The 22,990-nt window shown below is 45.2% G+C and overlaps 3 protein-coding genes across 7 annotated transcripts; 2 read left to right on the top strand and 1 right to left on the bottom strand.

Moving 5' to 3' along the window:
• The first annotated feature begins 366 nt into the window (after window positions 1–366).
• fer (fer (fps/fes related) tyrosine kinase) lies at window positions 367–10,177 on the top strand. Of its 3 annotated transcripts, none has more exons than XM_040026734.1 (20): window positions 367–668; window positions 1,453–1,581; window positions 2,300–2,431; window positions 2,535–2,708; window positions 2,973–3,072; window positions 3,147–3,330; window positions 3,437–3,574; window positions 3,649–3,768; window positions 4,026–4,148; window positions 4,242–4,443; window positions 4,620–4,718; window positions 5,916–6,119; window positions 6,247–6,369; window positions 6,459–6,515; window positions 6,596–6,714; window positions 8,152–8,246; window positions 8,321–8,444; window positions 8,609–8,763; window positions 8,897–9,019; window positions 9,101–10,177. In XM_040026734.1, the coding sequence occupies exons 2-20, from the start codon at window positions 1,513–1,515 to the stop codon at window positions 9,235–9,237; spliced, it is 2,478 nt and encodes an 825-aa protein (XP_039882668.1). In that variant the 5' UTR covers window positions 367–668; window positions 1,453–1,512; the 3' UTR covers window positions 9,238–10,177. The 3 variants fall into 3 exon arrangements, with proteins under 3 accessions (XP_039882668.1, XP_039882666.1, XP_039882667.1); XM_040026732.1 differs by having other exon boundaries at window positions 368–668; window positions 5,913–6,119; XM_040026733.1 differs by having other exon boundaries at window positions 368–697; window positions 5,913–6,119.
• cdc26 (cell division cycle 26 homolog) lies at window positions 9,881–13,306 on the bottom strand. 2 transcript variants are annotated; one of them, XM_040026737.1, is made up of 3 exons: window positions 13,192–13,306; window positions 11,862–11,960; window positions 9,881–11,728 (listed from the first exon to the last, which is right to left on the bottom strand). In XM_040026737.1, the coding sequence occupies exons 2-3, from the start codon at window positions 11,940–11,942 to the stop codon at window positions 11,516–11,518; spliced, it is 294 nt and encodes a 97-aa protein (XP_039882671.1). In that variant the 5' UTR covers window positions 11,943–11,960; window positions 13,192–13,306; the 3' UTR covers window positions 9,881–11,515. The 2 variants fall into 2 exon arrangements, with proteins under 2 accessions (XP_039882671.1, XP_039882672.1); XM_040026738.1 differs by lacking the exon at window positions 13,192–13,306 and adding an exon at window positions 12,872–12,987.
• Window positions 13,249–22,546, top strand: prpf4 (PRP4 pre-mRNA processing factor 4 homolog (yeast)). Of its 2 annotated transcripts, none has more exons than XM_040026735.1 (15): window positions 13,249–13,353; window positions 15,687–15,873; window positions 16,077–16,263; window positions 16,422–16,509; window positions 16,590–16,669; window positions 19,933–20,026; window positions 20,151–20,245; window positions 20,362–20,420; window positions 20,886–21,009; window positions 21,096–21,185; window positions 21,399–21,521; window positions 21,609–21,716; window positions 21,958–22,076; window positions 22,159–22,265; window positions 22,343–22,546. In XM_040026735.1, exons 2-15 carry the CDS (start codon window positions 15,702–15,704, stop codon window positions 22,427–22,429), a joined length of 1,533 nt encoding a protein of 510 aa, XP_039882669.1. In that variant the 5' UTR covers window positions 13,249–13,353; window positions 15,687–15,701; the 3' UTR covers window positions 22,430–22,546. The 2 variants fall into 2 exon arrangements, with proteins under 2 accessions (XP_039882669.1, XP_039882670.1); XM_040026736.1 differs by lacking the exon at window positions 13,249–13,353 and adding an exon at window positions 13,453–13,574.
• Window positions 22,547–22,990: the final 444 nt, after the last annotated feature.

The raw sequence follows: 22,990 nt of genomic DNA, 5'->3' as shown, positions 1-22,990 counted from the left end.
GTATGTGGGGAGTGACGAAGGGCTAATACCTGCTACAGTGAGAGGTAACAGTACAGGTAAGGCTCCCTGCTGCTCTGGATATTTCTGATACTATCAAAACAAGCTGAATGGGTTTTATTGCAAGGTTTAGTTTGGCGGGTCACCAAGATGCTTACCTGGCTCAGATACAGGTGTGCACATTCTCAGGTTTATTTTTATAGTTTCTACCACAGCGATAAGAAATGATGCCCAGGTGTGTTTAATTCAGGTGTGTGAAAGCGGAGTGTTTGATCCAGATGTTCTGTGTCCTACGGCTCCTCTGTCCAACGTATATCCCATGCATGTTACACATTCACGTCTTCAGCCACACAATAAGACCCCCTCCTCCCCCCTTCCTTCCGTTTCCCACGGAAGCCCCTCCCTGTTAGCCGTTAGCTCGGTAGCCGGACAGCAGCTGGAGAAGCCGGGAAACGGAGCAGAGAATCCAGAAGAACCGGAGGACATGATACCGGCCAAGGACGACAGAGGACCGCGGTGACCGGACAGCGAGCCTCCTGCCGCATTAACCCACTTCCTGGTGCGTTAAAGCGGCAGAAAGCGTCCGAGGAGCGCAGGAAAAACTGGGAACCCCCTGCGAGTATCCCGGCGCTCCTCCGCCGCTCCATCGGAGCTTCGTACCCGGAGAAAAGGTTCGGAGAAGCGGACAGGGGGTCTCTGAGTGCGTTCGACTTCAGTTTTAAAGACTTCTGAACAAAGTTTAACAGCAGCTGTTAGTATGTTAATAAGTCAGTTTTCCTGCAATTCCAAAGGAAGCTGCCGTTATCTTTTTAGCACGCTAGCTTCATTTCCCTTTAATTTAGACGGGAGCAGCGGCTAGCGTTAGCATAGTTTGAAACTTAAAGTGCCACAAGCCGTTTTAACTTTTTAAAACAGTTTTTAAACATCTTAAAGTGCTTTAAAGCTATATTTAAACCGTTTCATGTGTTTTAAGGTTTTGTGACGTGATTAGATAGTTTGAAGGAAGTCTGAAAAGTTTTGAAGCGTCCTAGAAGGAAGTAGTGAAGATGTTGGAAATATGCTTGGAACGTGTTTTGGAAAGTCTTGGAAAGTTTTTGAGTTAGCTTTAGCAGATTGAAGCTAATGTTTATAGTTTAAATCACTTTAAAGCCAAGGAGGAAGTGAGTGTTTCACACCTGATGGTTTCATTTCTGTTGTCGGACAGTTTGAATTTTTCTGTGCTGGAGGTGAAATCACCCTGTTCTGGTTTCTGAGGATTTCAGCGGTTTTTAGAGGGTTGTTAGAGAGTTATAAAATGGGTTATGAGGTTTCAGGCTGTGGCTTTAGCAGAGTAAACATATCCTGCTCAATTTGTTCAGAGGTTTAGAAGTGACTGTGGGAGATGTCGAGGTTTGAAGAGTTTGTTTCAGATCATCTATTTGTTATGAACCTGCTGATATTTCTGTCTCTCCATAGACGGCCATGCTATCAGTGCCCGCTAATCCACGCTGTTAAACACAAAGACTGAGATCCAGGATGGGGTTCGGTCGGGATCTAAGGAATTCCCACGAGGGATTATTGAAGCTGCAGGACTGGGAGTTAAAGGTCTGATATAGCCTCAAATACTCAAGGAGCTCAACATGTTTCCACCTGCGGAGATCACTATCAGAGGGGTGCAGTTCACAGTCTGACCTGTGGTGGGCACTGTTTATACAGACTGTAATTAAACATGGATACAGTTCCTCTCATGTCCAGCAGGGGCAGCAGTGAGTCAGTCCCCACATACTTCCATTTAAAACTTTGCAGCAGAAATAAACATGTCTACAGACTAATACACAAAATGTGGGGTCTCTATAGATAATTTCCTGGTTTAATACACCCGTACGAGGGCAAATGTTTATATAATGTTTATATAACACTTTTTTTTAAAGTTTGTATAGTAAAGTTTGTTGGAGCCTTTAGGAGCATTTTTAATTATGTTAATTTATATGGCTGCTGTGAGGTTACTGTACTAACAGGGCTGAGAAGGGTGATCTTCAGTTTTGAGAGTGAAATTTGAAGATTTTGATTTAATATTACACAGCATTAAGTAAATCTGCCCTCTCGGACAAATATGGTCACTTCTTTAATCAAATAAATAACATAGCACCTTCCAAAATGCTAACGTTGAGACTCCAAAAATCAGTGTGTCACAGTGGCCAGGTCCATCTTTTATCTACATTCTGTGTCAAACACCTGTCTTTTGTGTGATGTCATTATTCTGCGCCGCCTCCTCTCCACTCGTCACTTCTTGTCTGGTTCACTCTTGCTGCCTGCCTTCTAGCTGCTGGAGACGGTGAAGCGCTTCATGACGCTGCGGGTGAAAAGTGATAAAGAGTATGCCTCTCTGCTGCTCAGCATGACGCAGCAGATGGAGAAACAAGAAACTGCCGACTATGTCAGCACCGTGAGTAAGGTGAGTGGCTCAGTTGTCGGTTTAATGGGAGGGGCAAAGCATGTGGACCAGTCTAAGTGTGTGTGTGTGTGTGTGTGTGTGTGTGTGTGTGTTTGTGTCCCAGTCGTGGTCGCAGGTGATTCGTCAGACGGAGGCGTTGGGTCGGATAATGAGAAGTCACGCCGACGATCTGAACTCAGGGCCACTGCACCGTCTAGCCACGCTGATCCGGGACAAGCAGCAGGTGAAGAAGAGCTACCAAAGTCTTCATCAGCAGCTGGAGAGCCACATCCACAAGGTGTGCAGGGGGAGGGGCAGCAGACTGAGTCAGAGCCTTAGCTAAAAGTTAGTTTCCTGTTGGTGCATAATATAAGCACGCCAGGGCTTTTACAAGCACGTTGGACTGAGTGAGCTCACCTGAGCACGTCTCTTAGGTTTCATCAGCTTTTAAATAATTTCAATTAGTTAAAAACTAATCATTATGATGTCATCCACCATTTAAATTTATAGGCATGTGGTTAAGATTTCATTCGTTACTTCTCGGTATGGTTATGGTTGCTAGGTAACCAGGACTGACCTGGATAAGCTGAAGGTGACGTATCGTCAGTTGAGCCGTGATGCCAGCAACGCCAAAGAGAAATACAGAGAGGCTGTAGCCAAAGGTGAGTCCCTGAAATCCTCTTTGTTACACTGTCCTTTTGACTCCTCCCTAACAGTCTCTCACTTCCAATTAAAGGCCGTGAGGTGGAGCGTGCCCGCGACCGTTATGACAAGGCTATGGGGAAGCTCCACAACCTTCACAACCAGTATGTGCTCGCGGTGTGCAGCGCCCGGACGCAGCAGGATGAACACCGCTGCCATGCCGCACCCGCCCTGCTGGACGCTCTGCAGAGGATGCAGGAAGACATGACACTTGCCCTGTGAGTCACATGACCACTGTCACACCATCTCATACCTATCTATTACTGCAGTAAAAATATTCTGGAAGAGTACTGTCAGCTACTTTTTGTGTGTGTATTGGTGCAGGAAAAGTATTCTTGAGGAGTACTGTGAGATCAGCAGTCTTCTCTCTGAGGAGATCGTGAAGGTCCATCAGGAGATTGCGGCAGCAGTTGAGCAGATCGATCCTCTTGCCGAGTATCAGCACTTCATCGACGCCTACAGGTCAGCTCACACCTGTTGGACAGGACACCTCTTTGTCCGGGTTGCACTGGTAACCACCTGCCTACCTCTCTTAGGTCTCCGGAGACGCCAGAGGCGACTGTGGAGTTTGACGCATCTCTTTCGGAGGAGATGGACAACCTGCCGGCCAATGAGATTTTGTGGAACACGCTGACAGCCGAAAGCTTGAGAGCCAAGTGCGTTTTTTCAAACTTTCATTTCAGTGTTTGCCGTAACCCACCAAACTAAAAGCTTGTAGTACCTGTTAGTATCTGATTTTGGTGAGCGCAGAGCTCTGTGATTTCTGCCTGGGGTCCTGAGCACCACTCTGCCTGCTTTGGCCTGTTTGGCTTTAGGGTCGGTGTGATGGGGGGTGGTGTACTTAGTGGAGTTACACCACTGTCTTTGTGTGTATGTGGGTGTGGCTACTAACCCTTGTTTTAATTGCCTTTAGGTTGTCGTCGGCAACAGAGGAGCTGCAGCTGACTCAGCAGAATCTGCAGGGCAAGGAGGCGTTGGCTGACGACCTGGACAACAAAATCCAGACGAGTCAGCAGAGCGCAGAGAAGAAGAGCGAGTGAGTGCGAGGAGGTGGAGTCAGAGCTTTCGCTTTCTCTCTCTGTCTCTCTCTCTCTCTCTGTCTCTGACTGTCTGTGTCTCTCGCCCTCAGCTGCGTCCTGCTGCTCAGTCAGAAACTCTCTCTCCTCGAGCTTCGGCACGCTGTCCAATCACTGCGCAGCTCAGAGGCAAGCCTTGCCTCCCAGAAGGCCTTGCTCGACGCCAAGATGGCAGATGCTGCTGCTTCCCCTCCCCCGCCACCACCACCCCCCGCACTGCCATACGAGGACGATACTCGCTCTGTCGGATCAACTGTAAATATTCAATTATTAGTTTTCATTTATCGATTAGAACTGACAGGAAGAGATTCCTTTTCACAAGCGTTTTTTCCACATTTAACATTTGAATGTAGCGCTCTGGATTAATTGTGTGTGTGTGTGTGTGTGTGTGTGTGTGTGTGTGTGTGTGTGTGTGTGTGTGTGTGTTTCAGGACAAAGTGAAGGACCGTGGATCTCGGTTCGACACTCTTCGTCACTCTCTGGCTGGGATGATTCGATCTCCCAAAGCAATGCTGGGCTCCTCTACCTCGGTAAGACTTTTCAACACTGAACCCGTTTATATCTCAACAGAATCACTGAACCCACTGTTGACACAAGTCATATAAAACCAGGTCTCTGGTCTGGGAGAGCTTCAGAAAACCTGAGACTGTGTATCCCCTTTTCCATTAGCACCTACTCGAGTCAGCTTGACTTGCCTCGACTTGTATTCCATTACAATGGAGTACCACCTAATGTGCACGAGGTTGTTATTAGCAATGTGACCGAGCATCCTGTGATGTATTTTGTATGAACATGAAAAGCCTGAAAACCATGGCAAGCTGTGGCGAGCCAACCCGAGTAGGTACTAATGGACAACAGGCTTATGTAGCTGCACTTGTCATGTTGCCTTTCCCAGACAGCAGAGGTGAAGGAAGCCTCCAGAGGACGGAGGAGTCTTGATTAGCCTGTGGGAGTCCAGATAGATCTGACAGGAAGCAGCTAATCAGAGAGTGACTCTGGCATTAGCCAAAGCTGTAACTGAGGTGTGGAAGGAGTTTGTCCAACTTGCTTACCTGTGCTTTGTGGACTCATTCAGCTACATCTCTTGGGCAGTCCTCTAGAGGGTGCTTTGGAAGTAAGAGCCTTCTATCTCGTAGTTGCGTGCATTCAGCCCCTGTACGGCCTCAATGAGGGCTTGGTGGTGGTGGTGCTGCACTTCACTGGGGCTGCCCTTTGTTACTGATGCTGTTCAAAACTTTTACGGATAGAGACAAGGTAACAAAGGGAGTGCTCGTGGATTTCAGGGACTTGGCGTTGGCACCGCCTCTTTGTATTTCTCATTGGCATTTTGTGGCATCACGGGTCAACTGATTCACGTCACCTTCAGCTTCTCCAGAGAATGAGAATGAGCAGCTCCATGTGTGAGGCCATGTTCTCACTCTAGGTATAGGAGGCTTAGGGTCCTTGGTGGAGGAGTTTCGGTATCTCAGGGAGAGCAGAGTGGAAGAGTGACTGATGGAGCGGTTGCTGTAGGGATGTGGATGCTGTGCTGATCCTTACTAAGGTGTTTAATCTCCAACTGGGAGAAGATCCAGGACACCTAAGAGATCGTTAGTCTCGTCTGGTTTGGAAACGCCTCGGTTTCCCCCAAATAGAGCTGGAGGAGGTGGGGGGGAGAGGGAGGTCTGAATCAGGTGGAAGGATCAGATTATATTGGAGATTTTTCTTCTTCTGCATCTCTGCAGCAGTTCTTTGATGTGATCCCCACATCGGAACGCCCTCTAGCAGAGCAAGAGTGGTACCACGGCGCCATCCCCCGCATTGAGGCTCAGGAGTTACTACGGCAACAGGGAGACTTCCTCGTTAGGGAGAGCCATGGCAAACCGGGCGAGTATGTCCTGTCTGTGTTTTCTGACGATCAGAGACGTCACTTCATCATCCAGTATGCTGATGTACGTGCGATTACACACACACACTTCATCATCCAACATATCGACATATATTCACACACAGTAACCCGGTGTGTGTGTGTGTGTCTCTCTCATATGTTAAGCTAATGTCTCTCACCCTCTCTGGTAGAATCAGTACCGTTTTGAGGGGACGGGCTTCACCACCATCCCTCAGCTCATTGAGCATCACTTCACCACCAAGCAAGTCATTACCAAGAAGTCTGGAGTCGTGCTGCAAAACCCCGTTGTAAAGGTAGCCCCTCCTACACCCACATACAGTTGTGCATTGAGGTTAGTTATCATGATGGTATTTGGTGCTCACTGGCTGTTTTTTCTCTGCAGGACAAGAAGTGGATCCTGAACCATGAGGATGTGGTGCTGGGGGACCTGCTGGGAAAGGTGAGGCATCTACCTGTCCTTATACTCATCTTTCACTCACCGCCTTCATTTCCCGTGGTTCGTTGCTGTCTTTATTACAGGGTAACTTTGGCGAGGTGTACAAAGGGACTCTGCAGCGAGACAAAACACCGGTCGCCGTGAAAACGTGTAAAGAGGATTTGCTTCCAGAGCTGAAGATCCGCTTTCTGTCTGAGGCCAGGTGAGCCCTTCATGCAAGCACCATCAACAACATCATCATCATCATCAACAAATCAGTCAGTAGCAAATCAATCAAACTGTTTTTACACCACATATCGGGAAACAGCCCAAATGTCTGTCTGTGTACTCCCTGTCAAACTTGGGTTGTTATGTCAGCATCTAATCGGGCGATGTCAGACGTCCTTTTCTCCCTTTCCTGCTGGAATGTCAGTATTCCCAGAGCAGTAATCCCTCCATAGTCTCCTCCCATCTCAACAGGTCCAGAGTTTTCCGCCTTCAGGTAGAAACCCTGAAGGTGGAAAACAGGAAACCCTCTTCTATACCCGCTGAGTCCGAGCTGAATGTTAAGGGCACGGTTTTGACTTTGGAAGCCAAACCTGAACCCTGAATCATTATCCACGGTGCCAGAAGAGAAGAAGAGAAAATTATAAAGCAAGTTCAGAAAGTTCAACCCATCTATCAGCCTCAGGAACAGAAAGATGTGAGTTTAAAAACCCGGAAAAAGGCTCATCACACCAAGGTCGACTTGCGCTCCTCCAGTCAGATCCTCCTGGATTTGGTATTTACAGTAACAGTCAGTAGGTGGAGCTCTCAGCTCTGATGTCCAAGAAGTGATGGTCATTAGGGTTGTCTCAAACTGTAGATGGGACAGTCAGAGAAAGGCCAAAACTACATCGCACCTCTTCTCCATAAGGGAGGCTGAGCAGGGTGATACCTGATCACAGCTTTGGTCCTTGTGTTAAAGAAAGGATCTGTCATGCAGTTCTGCCGCTCCACTGGTTCTGTCTCAGAACTCTACATGACATTAAAGACATGGATCAAAAAGGAGCTCCCCCTAGCATTCACCCCTCACTCTCTGTTTAAGTTTGCCAGGACTCTGCTGAGGCTTCACTGCCTTCTATAATCCTCCTCAGCGCTCAGCTCATCTTCAGCCAAGCGTATTACACGTGGCCTTAGATCAGCTGATACAATGCAATCAGTGACCTTTGGCCTTTGGGGAGTGAGGTGGATTGAGGTGCTTATGACCTTCCATACCTCCAACACTTTTTTTTTTAGAGCAGGCTGATGACCCCGTGACACCTACAGGTTTCTCTGGATTTCACCCAAAGACTCTGAGAGGATCGGGCACTTTGACCTGTTACCTGACCTTAGTCAGTGACCCCGAGTCTTACAGAGACAACCCGCCTAAGGAAAACTCTGAACCAGAGGCACTGTGAGTATCCCACACCTGCCCAGAGTCCCGCCTCCTCCAGGAGTTTGTTCCAGAAAGAGAAGCGTGGGATAGTTACCTCTAACCAAAGAAAGAGGTGATGATCACATTCAGAAATTAATTAAACAGAGTGAGAAATATAAAAAATGGCCTCTCTGGTTGGCTTAACACTTACTCTGCTCTCTGATTGGCTGAACGCTCACTCTGCTCCTCTCTGATTGGCTGCAGAATCCTGAAGCAGTATGACCACCCGAACATTGTGAAGCTGATTGGCGTTTGTACCCAGCGACAGCCGATCTACATTGTCATGGAGCTCGTTCCTGGTGGGTGAAGCTTAAATTGAGTGAACTTGTATTGTTATTGGTCAGTTTCTAACAGGTGTGTCTTGTGAGTCCAGGTGGAGACTTTCTGTCATTCCTGAGAAAGAAGAAGGATGAGCTGAAGACCAAACAGCTGCTTCGCTTTGCAGTTGATGCTGCGGCCGGGATGGCGTACCTGGAGAGCAAAAACTGCATCCATAGGTAACCACGGTTACGGCGGGGTTATAAAACCCGTCAAAACTTTGCAGAGACTTGTTCTTGCCATCAAACGCGGAGTAAGTTCAAAGTTTAAGTATTTTCTGAGTTTAAACATCGTGTATGCGCACGTGTGTGTGTGTGTGTCTGTGTCTGTGTGTGTATCTCAGGGACCTGGCAGCGAGGAACTGTCTTGTCGGGGATAACAGCGTGCTGAAGATCAGTGACTTTGGGATGAGTCGTCAGGAGGATGACGGCATTTATTCTTCTTCTGGACTCAAACAGATCCCCATAAAATGGACTGCACCTGAGGCGCTCAACTATGGTAACACACACACACCTGTACCTGAGATGCCTGTTGATTTTTAAAGAAGCTGTTGAGTCTCTGACAGAAGTTAATAAGAACAGAGCAGAGAGTGGCTGCTGACTGTGTGCTGCGCTGTGATTGGGCGCTGCAGGTCGTTACAGCTCAGAGAGCGATGTGTGGAGTTACGGTATCCTCCTGTGGGAGACCTTCAGTCTGGGTGTATGTCCTTACCCGGGGATGACCAATCAGCAGGCTCGAGAGCAGGTGGAGAAAGGTAAACACTCGGATAATCAATCAGCTGCATCACAAAATCAGTGATGTCATCAAGTGGTGACTATGTGTTCCTGGTTGCTAGGTTACAGGATGGCTTGCCCTCAACGTTGCCCTGATGATGTGTACAAAGTGATGCAGCGCTGCTGGCAGTACAGCCCCGAGGACCGGCCCAAGTTCTCCGAGCTGCAGCGGGACCTTGCCGCTATTAAGAAGAAGTGATGAGGTTGATGAGGCCAGTCTGAGGACACTCCCTTAAAGTGTGAGATCGCCAATCGCACACTCCGAGATCAGAACACGAAACACTGCATTACAGGAAGGACGCCAGCCTCGAGTCAAGAAACTGAATGAGTAATTGATCGATCTACACTAAATGATAAACGGAGAGTAAACAAACACTGAATCAATAACAACACTACAAACAAACAGAAGCTGCTAAAATGTTTGTGCAAGCTTTTTTTTTTTTTTTTTTTTTTTAAAACTCAAATATTTTTATTTTTTAGTTGAAACGATGTGAAGCCCCCTTCTGTTATAACGGCCACACATCCTTCCCTTTGACCATCAGCTCTGAACACTAAAACTGTTTTATTTAATTAATTTTTTTATTTCTGCCATTAATCTGAAGAAGCTTTTAGTTGGGAAAATCTTAAAATTGGAAAGATCTAAAAGACAGAAACCGCGTGCGGTAACTGAGCCCACATGTCATTGATATCAGTTTAAACTTAATTGAAGACACTAACTTGAACAAAACAAAAATGTGTTCCAACAAAAACTAAAAACACTAAAAAATAAAAATGTTTGTCCTTTTTTAGGGGGCGGGGTTTCTCTGCACATCACTGCTGATTGGTTAATAGCACATGATGCACAGTTTCATCACACAGACCACGTCCACAAGCTTTTTTTTTTTTTTCCAGAAAGTTTCTTTGACCAAACAGTTTGGATTTTTATCACCAGCACTTTGTATATTTTCGGGTTGCCATGTGTTCAGACTAAAAGAACTGTGAGTAGTGTTTGGTAAGCATCACTTCTTGGACATCAGAGCTGAGAGCTCCACCTACTGACTGTTACTGTAAATACAAGTTTTTCTGAGTTCCGACACTAATCGTCTTTTTAAAATATTATTGTTGTACCTTTATTATGAAAATAAACTGTATGAAAATAAGCCAGTGTTTGATGCCCATTCAAAATGCTGGAACAGCACAAATGCAGTCCAGAGGTGTAGTTCAGCATTTACAGCTACACCACTGAGTTGCTTTTCACCTATCAGCCAAAGAGGCCATGCCTCTATGCAGACTTTAAGCAGGTGAGTTAAGGAGTAAATTGGCTATAACGATCTGAGCCCTAGGTGATGCCTGATAGTCATAACTGTGGTGATGTGTTGCTCAAGAACAACATCTGCTGGATTTTTAAAGACATTGCAGGTAACCTGGATGAAGAAGGTGGAGAGGGTCTGAACTAGGTTTGTTCTGGACATCAAATCAGTGGTGAATGGTTCTTGTTTACATAACCAGGATAAAGCGCTAACTGAATGAGAGAAGTGTATTTATTTAAATCAAGTTGATTATAAGAAAAAGATGATGCAAATGCAGAATTTGAGGAAGTATAAGTGAAAAATGTGAAATGTGAGTGGAGAAAACACATTTATGTGCAAATAAAATAATGTTAATACATTTGAAAAAAGCAATTGGAACTTAACTGCTCAGTTCTCGTCTGAGTTAAAAGTGGAAACGGGACCTTATTTAGCATTTTGATATCAAAATTTTTACAGACTTGAAAAAAATTATGTTTAGTGGATTGAACACTACATCATAATTGAGCCAAAAATGTAAACTGTCAAACAGCACCAGAGATGGTCTCCTGTCACCATGAATACACATGAGTCTAAATTTTTTCTTCCCATAAACATAGTTTGGCATCTCACTGCCGTACAACACAGCACCTGTACTGGTCACGTGGAAATCTTATCAAATGGTGATAAAAATGTCTAAAGGACAAAAAACAGAATGCAGCGCTTCTTAAGAAGATGAGCTAAATGCAGCAGATTCTTCAGTTAATTAGGTGATTTAGTGCACAGAGCGGTAAAATAATAGTTTTAATTCCACTTGATAGTTTTATCAACTGGAATTAACACACACAACAGGCAGTCTCTGGACAATCACAGTCATGGATAAAAAGTAGACATTTTAAACATATAATGGTAAAATAAAATATGAAGAATGCAGACTGAACACAACACAGTTGTGTGTGTGAAGAAAAGCTTGGTATGAATGTGCAACAGCTGTCAGACGCTGTTGTGTCAATAAAGTTCAGCCTGACTGAAGCAGGAAAGCCGAGGAACTCCATCTCTGGTCCACTTACTGGAGACCATCTGACTGACCAGGTCACATGATGCTGGGGGGGGGGGGGTTCTGATTCACTCTGAGATTCTTTACGTTTGCTCATTTAAAATAAAACGATACTCCAAACTCCAAAGATTTTTCTGCTCAAACTTTATTCATCATTAAAACTGTAAACTTCCAAATAAGGTCGGCAGGGTCGCCGGTTTAGGGTGGGGCTTGTAGCCGATTCGCTCATTGATAAGCTCTGCCCTTGATGCAGCTGTGGAGGACGATGCTGAGGCAGAGGCTCCACCCCCAATTACATCAACACCAATTACAGATCCCCCACCCACTCCACCTCCCGACTCTGCCTCCTCTCGCTGACGTTTTCTGGCCTAAAGAAAAAGAAAACCTGATAATGTCCTGTTTGAAGTTTACTTCCTTTAAAGTGTCAGATGTTACTGATTGTTATTCATTCTCATTTACTATTATTGATTAATTGATTGATTGGTACAAAAGTGAGTAGACCTCAAGCTCCTTCTTGACGCTCTCAAACTCCTCAGTGTCGTCGATCTTAAGCTCCAGACGAGTCGGTTTCCTCCTCAACATTTTCACTTAGAGTCCACGCTGAAAGCAGACGATCAATACATGGATTGAGTGATCAGATTTGCTTTTTGACATGCTTACTGAATGGTGAAAATGGTGAAAATGATTCACCTCCAAGCTCAATGTTCTATAAACCTGCTGAATATGATTTACTGCACACATTTCCTGGACATTTTCAAAATAAAACATCTCACGGTTCTATTGAAGTCAGTGTAGCCAATCAGAACCCTTCCTGTTTCCAGATGCTTTCATGACCAAAAAAATTCCCACGTGTGGGACTAATAAAGGGTTATCTTAGCTTATCCTTACGGGCTTTGAGGTTGATGGTGGCACAAAAAGAAACAAGCTGTTGTGTTTTTACTGTGAATATCATGAGGCTGTAACATCTGGCTGTAATTTAAAAATAAAACTACAACTCCTGTTGTCATGATGATGCCTACATCGAGCAGGATGACTTCAAAAGTTTTCAGAGGAAGGAAAAAAGTCAAGTGATGAAGGTTAACACTTAAGAGTCCCAGAGAGCAGCCATTTGGCTTTTCTACCTTTAAAATGATCAATAGATCATTAGCTCAGACACAGGAGCTTTAATTAATTCTGAAATCTGAATTAATTAAAACAGCAATCAGCTTCAGTTATCGTTTCCATCAGATCAATAATTAGGATCGACCAGATCTAAAAAATGTTTCCTGATATTTGTGATCAGAATCACTGATCACACTGTTTGATCAGTGTTTGATCCTGATGGTGAACGTATTGATATCAAGCCACAGCAGGAGTCCAGGTAACTTATCACCACGACAACACTGACTCCCGAAGTCTCCTGATTACTGACGTCAGGGTAACCGAGAGATACCCGGGGTAAGGGCCTCAGGGCGGAGCTCAGGGCGTCCAGCTGCTTCTAAAGCAATAGAAACTAAATAAACTACACCTACCGCTCAGACAGGAACCAGCAGCATGATTAGCTCGCTTGCTTTTCTAAAGGATGCTCTGGAGGTTATACAGACACATTTAGTGGTCTCATCTGACTGGCTGCTGAAATATCTATAACAGTCTCACCTCTGACCCCTAACCTTGCCGCTCCTTAAGTCGCCACTCATGCGCACTGTGCGCACGCAGATGGGCTTCACAGAAGCTAAGCTAAGCTAAACTAAATTAAGCTAAGCTGCGCTAAAGTAAAGTCGCAGTGACGTTACAGTGACCGGTAACGGACAGTCCTTGCGGATACCCTCAGTGTGAACAGGTGTGCAGGTACCTGATAGAGGAGTTGTAATGCTCTTTCCCGCAGTTTCTCTCTCTGTTTATTTTCTGCAGCTGCTGCGTCCACCGGAAGTGTGCAACCTCTGACCCGGTGGCACTTCAGGGAAGAACTTCCGGGTCACGGTGCTCCGCGTCGGTGAGTCCTTCGTCTCCTCCGGTAAGTTTCTCTCATTCAACGGTTTAACGGCATTCTGAGCCGCTGTGTTCAACTGCACAGGTGAGAGAGACGTCAAAGCGTAGATCAGCCATACTCTGCTCTACCCCCTCATCCATTAGCGCGTGCTCCGGCACGTTACAGACACTCAGCCCTTGAAGAGGCTCTGGGTTCGCGCTGTCCACTGACTCCGGTGAGCGCGAAGCTTTACCTGAAACACACAGGTGAGAAACGGTGAGGAGTTACCGATTACTGATCGGTGCAGAGCTGCAGGAGGACGCTTAGAGGTCTGAACTACGAAGTTCTGTTTTCGTTATCATTGACCCTAACACGGAGACGGGGTCAAAGGTCACCTAGAGCGGCGCCTGTAAATATGTCCGCGGTCTTCAAACTAATCACCAATTTGAATTCAGCACAGCATGTTCTCAGCCTGATTCTGCGAAGGCCGTTGTTGTGCCAAAGGGAGCAGCCTGTGAAAAACCAGGGTGGAGTTTTAAAGCAGAACAAAGATTCAGATGTACTGATGGAGGTCAAAAGTCTGCTGGATTTACTGAAGACGCCTTAAACGTTGAAACGAGGCGCAACGGTGGTACACAGTGTATTACAACTGGATGAATATTCACAAGCTTAAACTTACTGAACAGCTCATAGAGTTCTTAATGTTTAGAGAGTTTATGTAAATTTGTTCTTAATGCAGTAACAACTCAACAGGAAGTAGTTTTCCAGCAGTGTGATGTTCAGAGTTCAGCTGTGAGTTTAACAGCTTCTGTTAAAAACTATGAATATATCAGCACCTTATGGATGAAATGGAAAAGTTATGATGAAAATTTTCATGCTCTGCTCCACTTTGGTTATTATATCATTGTTTTCATGGTCAGATAAGTCTGTCGCTATGAATTATGGGACTCCTCCATTTTCATAAAGGATGCTCCAGTGTCTCGTCTGTTCAGTAAAGAAGCGTTGAAGCTCCTTTCCTTAGTGTTTGGAACAGGTCTGAGTGTGGCCACCACGCAGATCCTTGTGGGTCACGTCTCTCAGTGAGGAACCTTAAAAATGGACTTTTAACATAACTTACTCCAGAAACATTGATGCAGTGTTTTTCTCTCAGTTGCAGACGCGTTGCTGTTTAAGAAGACTAAATTAAATCTAAAAACTGACTTGACCTGAGGCCATCAGGTACAGCACAGGTGTTTTAAGCCCCTTTTCCATTAGTACTCACCACAGTTTCCAGGGTTTTCCATCAGGTCATAGTACCTGGTACCAGGTACTTTATTTTAATACCTGCCGGGCTGGGGTTCCAAGCAGGTACTTAAATGTGACATCGTCAGACTGCATGGCACTAATTGGCTGGTCAGTGGCGTCACTCAATGAGTCATGAGAGCATCTTGTTCACGAAAATCAAAAATGTCATTTTTGAAACCAGGCAACGAAAGGAAATGGCTACAAAAAAATAATGTCCTGTTCCCTGAGTCTAACGAAAAGCCACAGACCGAGCAGCAGGTATATCGTCGCCTCCACGTCCACCTTTGTTGTAGCATTCGTGTTGGATATTAATTACTTCACAGGAAACTGAGCAGCGTTGCTATAACAACGATCACACAGATCAGGTGGTACTTGATTGTTATGGAAAACCAGTCGTACTAATGGAAAAGGGGCTTTGTGCTCAGATATTGATGCTTAGACAGGAATAAAACTGAGTATTTACTACTGACGACCAGGGAAACGCACCCTGCAACTCTCCCTGCAAAGCTCTGAGGGATCATCCAGGAATGGTGATTGGTCACCTGTTGATCTCTAACCTGGGGTAAATCCCATCAGTTACCACAGTGATTTACACGAGGAGGAAGTCTCTGACCTTAATAGTACAGAAACCCAGCATAACCTGAAGTTACCTGGATGAGAGGAAATCCATGCCTCAGGTGCAACACCTGTCTGTGACCCACACCTGTAGGCCAGTGAGGTGGAGCTCTGCGGTGAGATTAACGTGCCAGCAGGTGCGTTAAGGTCATTTCATCATTGTAACAGATGCCGATCAGCTGATCATTGTGAGCATGTCATTCTGTCTGACCAACAGCAGCGAGTGAAGCTGAGCAGGAAGTTGCAGCAGCTCTAACAGGAAGTTAAAAATAAAGGTGTTCAAGTATAGTATGAATCTGCTGCTGTGTCTGATTGACATTGCTGATTGATCACTTATTACTGATCAGGGTGATTGTTTGCGTTTCAGCCACTCTGCTGTTGCTCATTGGATCAATAAGGTTTTTCTTCTGAGCAGTTTTTCTTTTTGTCATTAAAAATGTCACCTTTATCTTCCTCATGTGTTTTTGTTGTTTCTCCAGAAAAAAGAAGTCAATATGTCCGATGAGGAGGATGTGGCTCCGGCCGTGAAGAAGAGCAGAGTTTTCTATGGAAGCCTGGAGGAGAAAGAGCGGGAGCGTCTGAGCGCCAATGTGGCGAGCAGCTCAGCAACAGGAAGTGATGCAGTCAGGGCGGGAATTGAGGCGGGAAACATCAACATCTCATCAGGTTAGCTGTTTGTTCACCGTTTCTCTGATAAAATGTCTCTTAAAAATTATTAGAAATTAGAAGAACCTCCACCCTCTGCTGATCACAGTGCCGACAGTCAAGGCTCTGATCAATCATGTGATCAATAATATCTGCTCAATCAGATCTGTGATTAATTGATAGCAGGAATTTGATTGACTCTGTTTTTCCTTGATGTCCTGCAGGGGAGACTCTGGAGATTGAGGAGCGGGTCAGTGAGCGGCAGCAGGAAGCGCTTGCTGAGTTTGAGCGACGGCGACGAGCCCGACAGATCACTGTGTCCACTGATGATGCTGAGGTGAAAGCCGGCCTCCGTGCACTGGGGGAGCCAATCACGTTATTTGGAGAGGGACCAGCTGACCGCCGCGAAAGGTGAGGCAAAGTAACTTCTGTAATCTTCTGTAGAACACTCTCAGCAGTCATCTTAGAAATATTTTGGGCCAATAATTTAATTAAAAAACCTGTCAAACTTTGTCAGTGTGACAGGGAGGAAGCAGACAGGAAGTAAAAGTGTGTGTGTGTGTCTTCAGGCTGCGCAGTGTGCTGTCCGTGGTCGGTCCGGACGCTCTGAAGAAATCCAGGAAGGACGAAGAGCGAGCGAAGAGGTCGCAGGATGAGGTCAGCTGACCTGGAGTGTGGGTGGGGCTTCAGAACACCTGGTTGCATGATCTAAACATTTTCTCTCTGACCAATCACAGTGCCAGCAGACATGGTACCACGAAGGCTCCGCTTCCCTAAAGGATGCTCGGCTCTGGTTGGCCAGATATTCTCTTCCCCGGTGAGTCATCATCAAAGCGTGAGAGGAGGAGGAGCAAAGACAACCACTGAGTGCACCGCTTCTACCAGACTCCTCTCTCAGTAACTAGGCAGGGCACCACACTGAGTCCTTATATCACAGAAGGACAAAAGAGCTAAAAATCCCTCCGTCTCAAACCCGCCTGGTGAAGACGTAAACATCAACCTTAACCTTCACCACTGAATGCTGTGTTTATGTTTCATGAACAGCCATATCACCATGACAACCAATAACCAATCAGTAATATTATATTTAGTCTTTCCACATGCACGGGTAAAAGAATAAATCTAAGCAGCAGAGTAACCGAGCTTGGGTTTCCGCTGTAAATCTGAAGTAAAACTGTCAAATAATTGCTGAACACGCTCGGAGTCAGAGAAATTTCCTGTCAGATGTCGTGTGCAGGTCGATTCAGTTCGTTCCATCCATTTTCTTCTGCTTATCCGGGATCCAGTCACGGGACAGGGGACCGAAGCCCAGACCTTCTCCGCGGCCACTATCGTATCTGGGGGAACATCGAGGTGTTTCCAGACCAGCTGAGAGATGTAATCTGTCCAGCTTGTCCTGGCTCTGCCCTCAAAGGGGCAGTTTTCTTTATATAGCGCCAAATCACAATAGGCACTTTTTACTGGACAGTAAAGACGCTACAAACTTTTTAATAGCTACTGTGACCACATCAGTGACAACTGGCTCTGTCACATGACATGCAGATGACCAGTTTTCCAGCGACGTTCAGTGGAGTCATTGCTGATATCTCCTCCATCGTAGCCTGATCATACTCGATAATGTGATTTTGGCTGTTTTCACCTTCTTCAGTCTCAGCTCACTGCAGGTTTCCCCAACCTTATAAACAGTAACTTTGCACAATGACTGAAACTACAACCACTGACGAACAATGTGAGGTCAGTTTCTTGATCATAAAAATGCAAATTGTCATGATCAGTGATCATTCATTAATGACCATGAGTACCATTCACAGAGAGTTACAGAATGGCTGCAATCACAGCATTGTAAGAAGCTGAAAGATGGCCCCCTCCTCGATTTAGAGATGGATTTCCCTTTTCACATAAATGGCCTCCTCGACTCCCCACCCAAACCAGTCCAGGATGTGTACATCCTTATCATTGAAGAGTGTCCACTGGCCTGTAGGTGTGAATAGACTGGGGAGTCCTGGCCTGATGAGTTAGGTCTCCTGTGTTGTGTTGTGCCATCTGCTTTGCCCGAGGTTGTTTGGTTTCCCCCAAGTATAAATCCTGGCAATCCTCCTGGCACTTAACAAGCGTACACTATATTACTCTGTTTGTGTTGAGGGACCCGATCCTTGGTCTGGACCAATTTTTGGCGCAGTGTGTTTTGGGGTTTAAAAGCCACAGAGATGCAGTCTTTTGAGAAAATGCATCTCAACTGATACTCCTGACAAGTACGGGATCACTAAGGGTTTTTACTTAGACAGCAGTTGTTGTTTTCCTCTTCTTGATCAGCTGGAGCTTTCTTTAGGTGCCTTCCCAGCTTTGACAAAAGTCCAGCTGGGTTAACCACATTTACTCAGGGCCTTCTTGATGTGATGTTCTTCTCTTCCCTGGCCGCTGTGTCTGTGGGGATGGTGTTCGCTCTGTGTTGTCCTGATGACACCCAGTTTGTGCTCCAGTGGATGATGAGAGTCAAACCTTAAATACAGATCCTTATGCGTTGGTTTACAGGACACATCAGCTCTTAAATGTCCCTCATTACTGATGGAAAACTCACAGTCTAAGAAGGCGAACCTGCCACTTTTCATATCCTCCCTGGTGAATTTGATGTATTAGTCCACAGAGTACCTGAACCAATGACTTGGTGGTGTTCCAGGATAGGATAACAGAGCCCTCTTTTCCACTTCTTCCATGTACAAGTTGTCCACAATGGGTGAAACTGGGGAAACCATGGCACACCCATGTTTCTGCCTGTAATACTGACCCTTGTATGTGAAATAGGTGGAATTAAGACACATCCAGTTCTGGATGTGGTGTTCAGAGCTGCTTACCAACAGGTTGAGGATCGAAGCCAGAAACTTTGAGATGTTATAGGTGACCAAGTTGATCATACAGACAATTGATCTTAAAGGTACACTCTGTTTATGTATCTTAGGTAAACCATACAGACTTGGTGTAGATTCCCCTGGGTATAGCCTGTGGTATGAGGTCCGGTCAATAGCATTGTCTTGGTCTAACAGCTTCAGACAATCTCTCACCCTCCTATTTTTGTCACTGAGCAGTGACAAAATGTTCTCATCATAGTCTTTATGGTTTAGCAAAACTGTGGACCCACCCTTGTCTGCTGGAAGGATGATAATGTTGTTGTCATTACTAAGTGATGTGACTGCTTTCCTCTCCTCCATGCTGATATGGGATGGAAACGTTCGTCCGCATTTGCAATGTTGTAGTTTTGAATGGCTGTTTCTGTGGCTGTGATCAGTTCCACTTGTGGGATTTCGTCTTGGTGTTCAGCCAAGTTCAGCCCTTTTGCAAAGATGTTCCATAATTTGCTGTGGTCTCTGACACGCAAAAAGTAAGTCAGACTTCCTTTGCTGCCTTGTCTTAGACTTTTCATGCTGTGCTAGACCATTCTCCAACTCTCTGTGAACGGTACTCTTGGTCTTTGATCAATGGTCTTTGATCAATGGTCATGACAATTTGCATATTCATGATCAAGAAACTGACCTCACAGCCCGTTGTTCATTCAGTGGGCTAGTTTCAGTCATTGTGCAAATGTACTGCTTATATGGTTGGGGAAACCTGCAGTGAGCTGAACTGAAGAAATCATTGGATGAGTGACTAAACGTTTCTCCCACTGCAAACACTACGTCCAGATGAACAGAATAATTTTTGGGGGATTTACTTACCTGGATAATTGAGCATGATTCAAGACAACTTCCTATTTACTAACTCATCCTCGGAGGTGGGCACACGGCTCTGGCTGTCAGACATAGCTGGGCACCCCTAGTTTTAAACACAGTGTTGCTATGGCAATAATATCCCTGTTGCGGGAATTCATACCGTATTATTGTGGACGATAACAGAGTCTTCACTTGTACAGAAACGCGTTTGACTCCTTAGACTTTCCATACATACAATCGCACACTGCCATCTTAAAGTATTTGAGACTTGGTAAACGAGCCGCCAGGATCTGTCAAGAAGAAATGATAAAAATATCATGTCAGTTGGTTTATTCTCATTGGCTGTAGCTCCTTATCTCTGTGATTGGTCCATCAGAGCAATGAGGCGCCTGGAGGCTGCACGCATTCAGAAGGAAGTTACCGAGGCAACCAAAACAATCCGACAACAAGAGCTGCACAAGAGCCTGAGGGTGAGTCAATTTTATTAACTGCAGATAGCAGCACACCAAAAACAACACTCTGAGTGTCACAGCGAATGTCCTCGTTCTCAGTGAGCATGAGCAGCACTAACCACCCCCTCTTCCGCTTCTTCAGAATCTGAACAACTTCTGCAGTCAGATTGGGGACGATCGACCAATTAGCTTCTGCCACTTCAGCCCCGACTCCAAAATGCTGGCTACGGCCTCCTGGTAACAAGCACCGCCCACTACTAGCATAAAATGCATACAGTTAGCATTAGCATGAATAAATGTTAGCTTATTTAACTGCTGTATTGAAGCTAATGCTAACGTGCTAACACTTCCAGGAGCGGTCTGTGTAAGCTGTGGTCCGTCCCTGACTGCAACCTGATTCGGACACTCAGAGGTGGGCAGTGCTTAATGTTTGTTTTTGTTGTTGGTTACATTGAAATCGCTTGTTGATTAGTTGTTAGTGAGATAAATTAGAGGTTTCAGATTTATTGCCACAGAAATGTCAAACATTATATGATGATTACAAGGGGGCTTGTAATTGATCAATAAAATAGTTGTGTGTATCTTGTGTAGTGTAGTCGATTGTTTTGTTTTGCATGTCAAAACAATGAGGCAATTGTGTTGATTGTGTTAATACAGTATGTCAAATGAAAAAATAACAGTTAAACATGTGAGGTTGTGCTGAAAAGAATGATACCAAACAAGAGAAGGTAAACAGTTTTTAAATGTGAAATTAAAAAGTAGTCAAAAATGCTGGACCCCAGAGGGTTTAAATGATAACTGATCAATACTTTGATCACTTGTGAATCATTTGTCTGAGGCTCCGCCCTTTTCTGTCCTGCTCTTTGATTGGCTGAAGGTCACAACACCAATGTGGGCGCCGTCGTCTTCCGCCCCCAGGCCGGAGTTTCTCTTAACCAATCAGATGTCAGCTTGGCCTCGTGTGCTGCTGACGGCACGGTGAAGCTGTGGAACCTGGAAAGGTGAGGGCAAGGGGCAGGTAACTGGGGGTGGGGTCTGATTCATATCCTATCAGTAATTAATGGCTTTGTGTCTCTGGTTGCTGTAGCGATGAGCCAGTGGCAGACATTGAAGGCCACAGCGAGCGAGTTTCTCGGGTGTCGTGGCATCCGTCAGGACGGTTCCTGGGTACAACCTGGTAAAGTAGAAATTACTCTGAATATTCATTCTTACTGTAATGAGTCAAAATACCTGTGTAACGTGTAGAGACAGAGCATGCTCAAACACTAAGCACCACCTACTTTCTCTCCTTAAAAAAAATTTCCATTTTACTTCGAAAATTTTACTCTGAGTTTAACACAGAAATATTTTTTTCTGTGTGTGACGTACTTCCTGTCCTTGTGGAGTGCAGCTACGATTACTCGTGGCGTCTCTGGGATCTGGAGGTTCAGGAGGAAATCCTCCATCAGGAAGGTCACAGCAAAGGTGTCCACGACCTGACCTTTCACCCTGACGGTTCTCTGGCTGCTACAGGGTAAACAAACGCTACAACATCCTCTAGCACGTCTCAGCACGTCTCTGTAACTAACAAATCAGCTCTCTCTGTCTGTGGTCCAATCAGTGGCCTGGATGCATTTGGCAGGGTGTGGGACCTCCGGACGGGACGTTGCGTGGTGTTCCTTGAGGGTCACCTGAAGGAGATCTACAGCCTGCACTTTTCCCCCAACGGGTCAGCCAATCACAAAACATCACACAAAACACACAGCCAATCAGAGACTACCACATTAAAACTCACCTGACGAATCCCAGCTCCAGCATGGAGAGAATGTGACAGAACCAAAAAATTATCTATAATCAATAATCTGGATTCTGCAGGAAGTGAAGAGATCGTTTTTGTTGTAAACATGTTAAAATGATAAATTTCACGGTTTGATCAGAATTAACAGCTTCAATAATGTTTCTCCACTCAGGTATCACCTGGCAACAGGAAGTGGAGACAACACCTGTAAGGTCTGGGAGCTGAGAAACAGGAAGTGCCTTTACACAGTCCCCGCCCACCAGAACCTGCTGTCTGCCGTCCGCTTTCAACGTAAAAAACGTTATTGTTCAACAAAACTAAATATTACTGACCTTGCTTCCTGTTAATGTGACCGTACTTCCTGTGTTTGCAGCTACAGACGGGCACTTCCTGTTGACGGGTGCATACGACAACACAGCGAAGGTCTGGAGTCATCCGGGTTGGATGCCGCTGAAGACACTTGCCGGGCATGAGGGGAAGGTATGAGCGCTGTGCTCTGATTGGTCCATTCGGGCGCTCCTAATTGCTGGCGATCTCTGACCTGTTTGTGTTTTCAGGTGATGGGCGTCGACGTATCACCTGATGGGAAACTCATCGCCACCTGTTCCTACGATCGGACCTTCAAACTGTGGCTGTCTGAGTGATGTCATTAGTGTCATCATGAGTTATGTCATCCAGACACTCATCTACTGTTTTTGTTTTTCAGTAAAATATTTTGTTTTCACTTTTTGGAATAAAAAGAAAAAAATTAATTTTCAAAAGTTTGAAGCTGATTCATTTTCATGAGCCTCGAGCGCTTTTATATTTCACCTTTAAAGTTGGTTTGTCCTGTTTGGTGTTTTATTTCACCTGTGTCTGATTTTACTTATTTGTTTTACATTTTGACATACTTTTTTAGGACCTAAAGTCACTCAAAAAATATAAAATCTTAGTAAGTAGAAAAGTTTTGCTGTAAAACTTATAAACATTTTAACAAATCATTTTAATAACTTGAAATCCAAATTTTAAAAAAGAAAAAAGATAAACTTGTTTTGCAAATTCTACAAAATTACACAAAACTATTGACATTAAAATGCCGGCACTGCCTCAGGCTTCACAAAACCATCAGGGGTCACAAGAAGATGCCACAAATTATTTGTGCTGTGCCAGAAAAATAGTTTCTGTTACCTACAAAGACATTTAAACAAGACAGTTTACATTTCAGT

This window comes from Simochromis diagramma, unplaced genomic scaffold, assembly GCF_900408965.1.
Source record: "Simochromis diagramma unplaced genomic scaffold, fSimDia1.1 OVJJ01000293.1, whole genome shotgun sequence".
NCBI classification, from domain to species: Eukaryota; Metazoa; Chordata; class Actinopteri; order Cichliformes; family Cichlidae; genus Simochromis; species Simochromis diagramma.
Note: the sequence above shows the minus strand (reverse complement) of the source record. Positions and strands in the feature narration are given on the sequence as shown.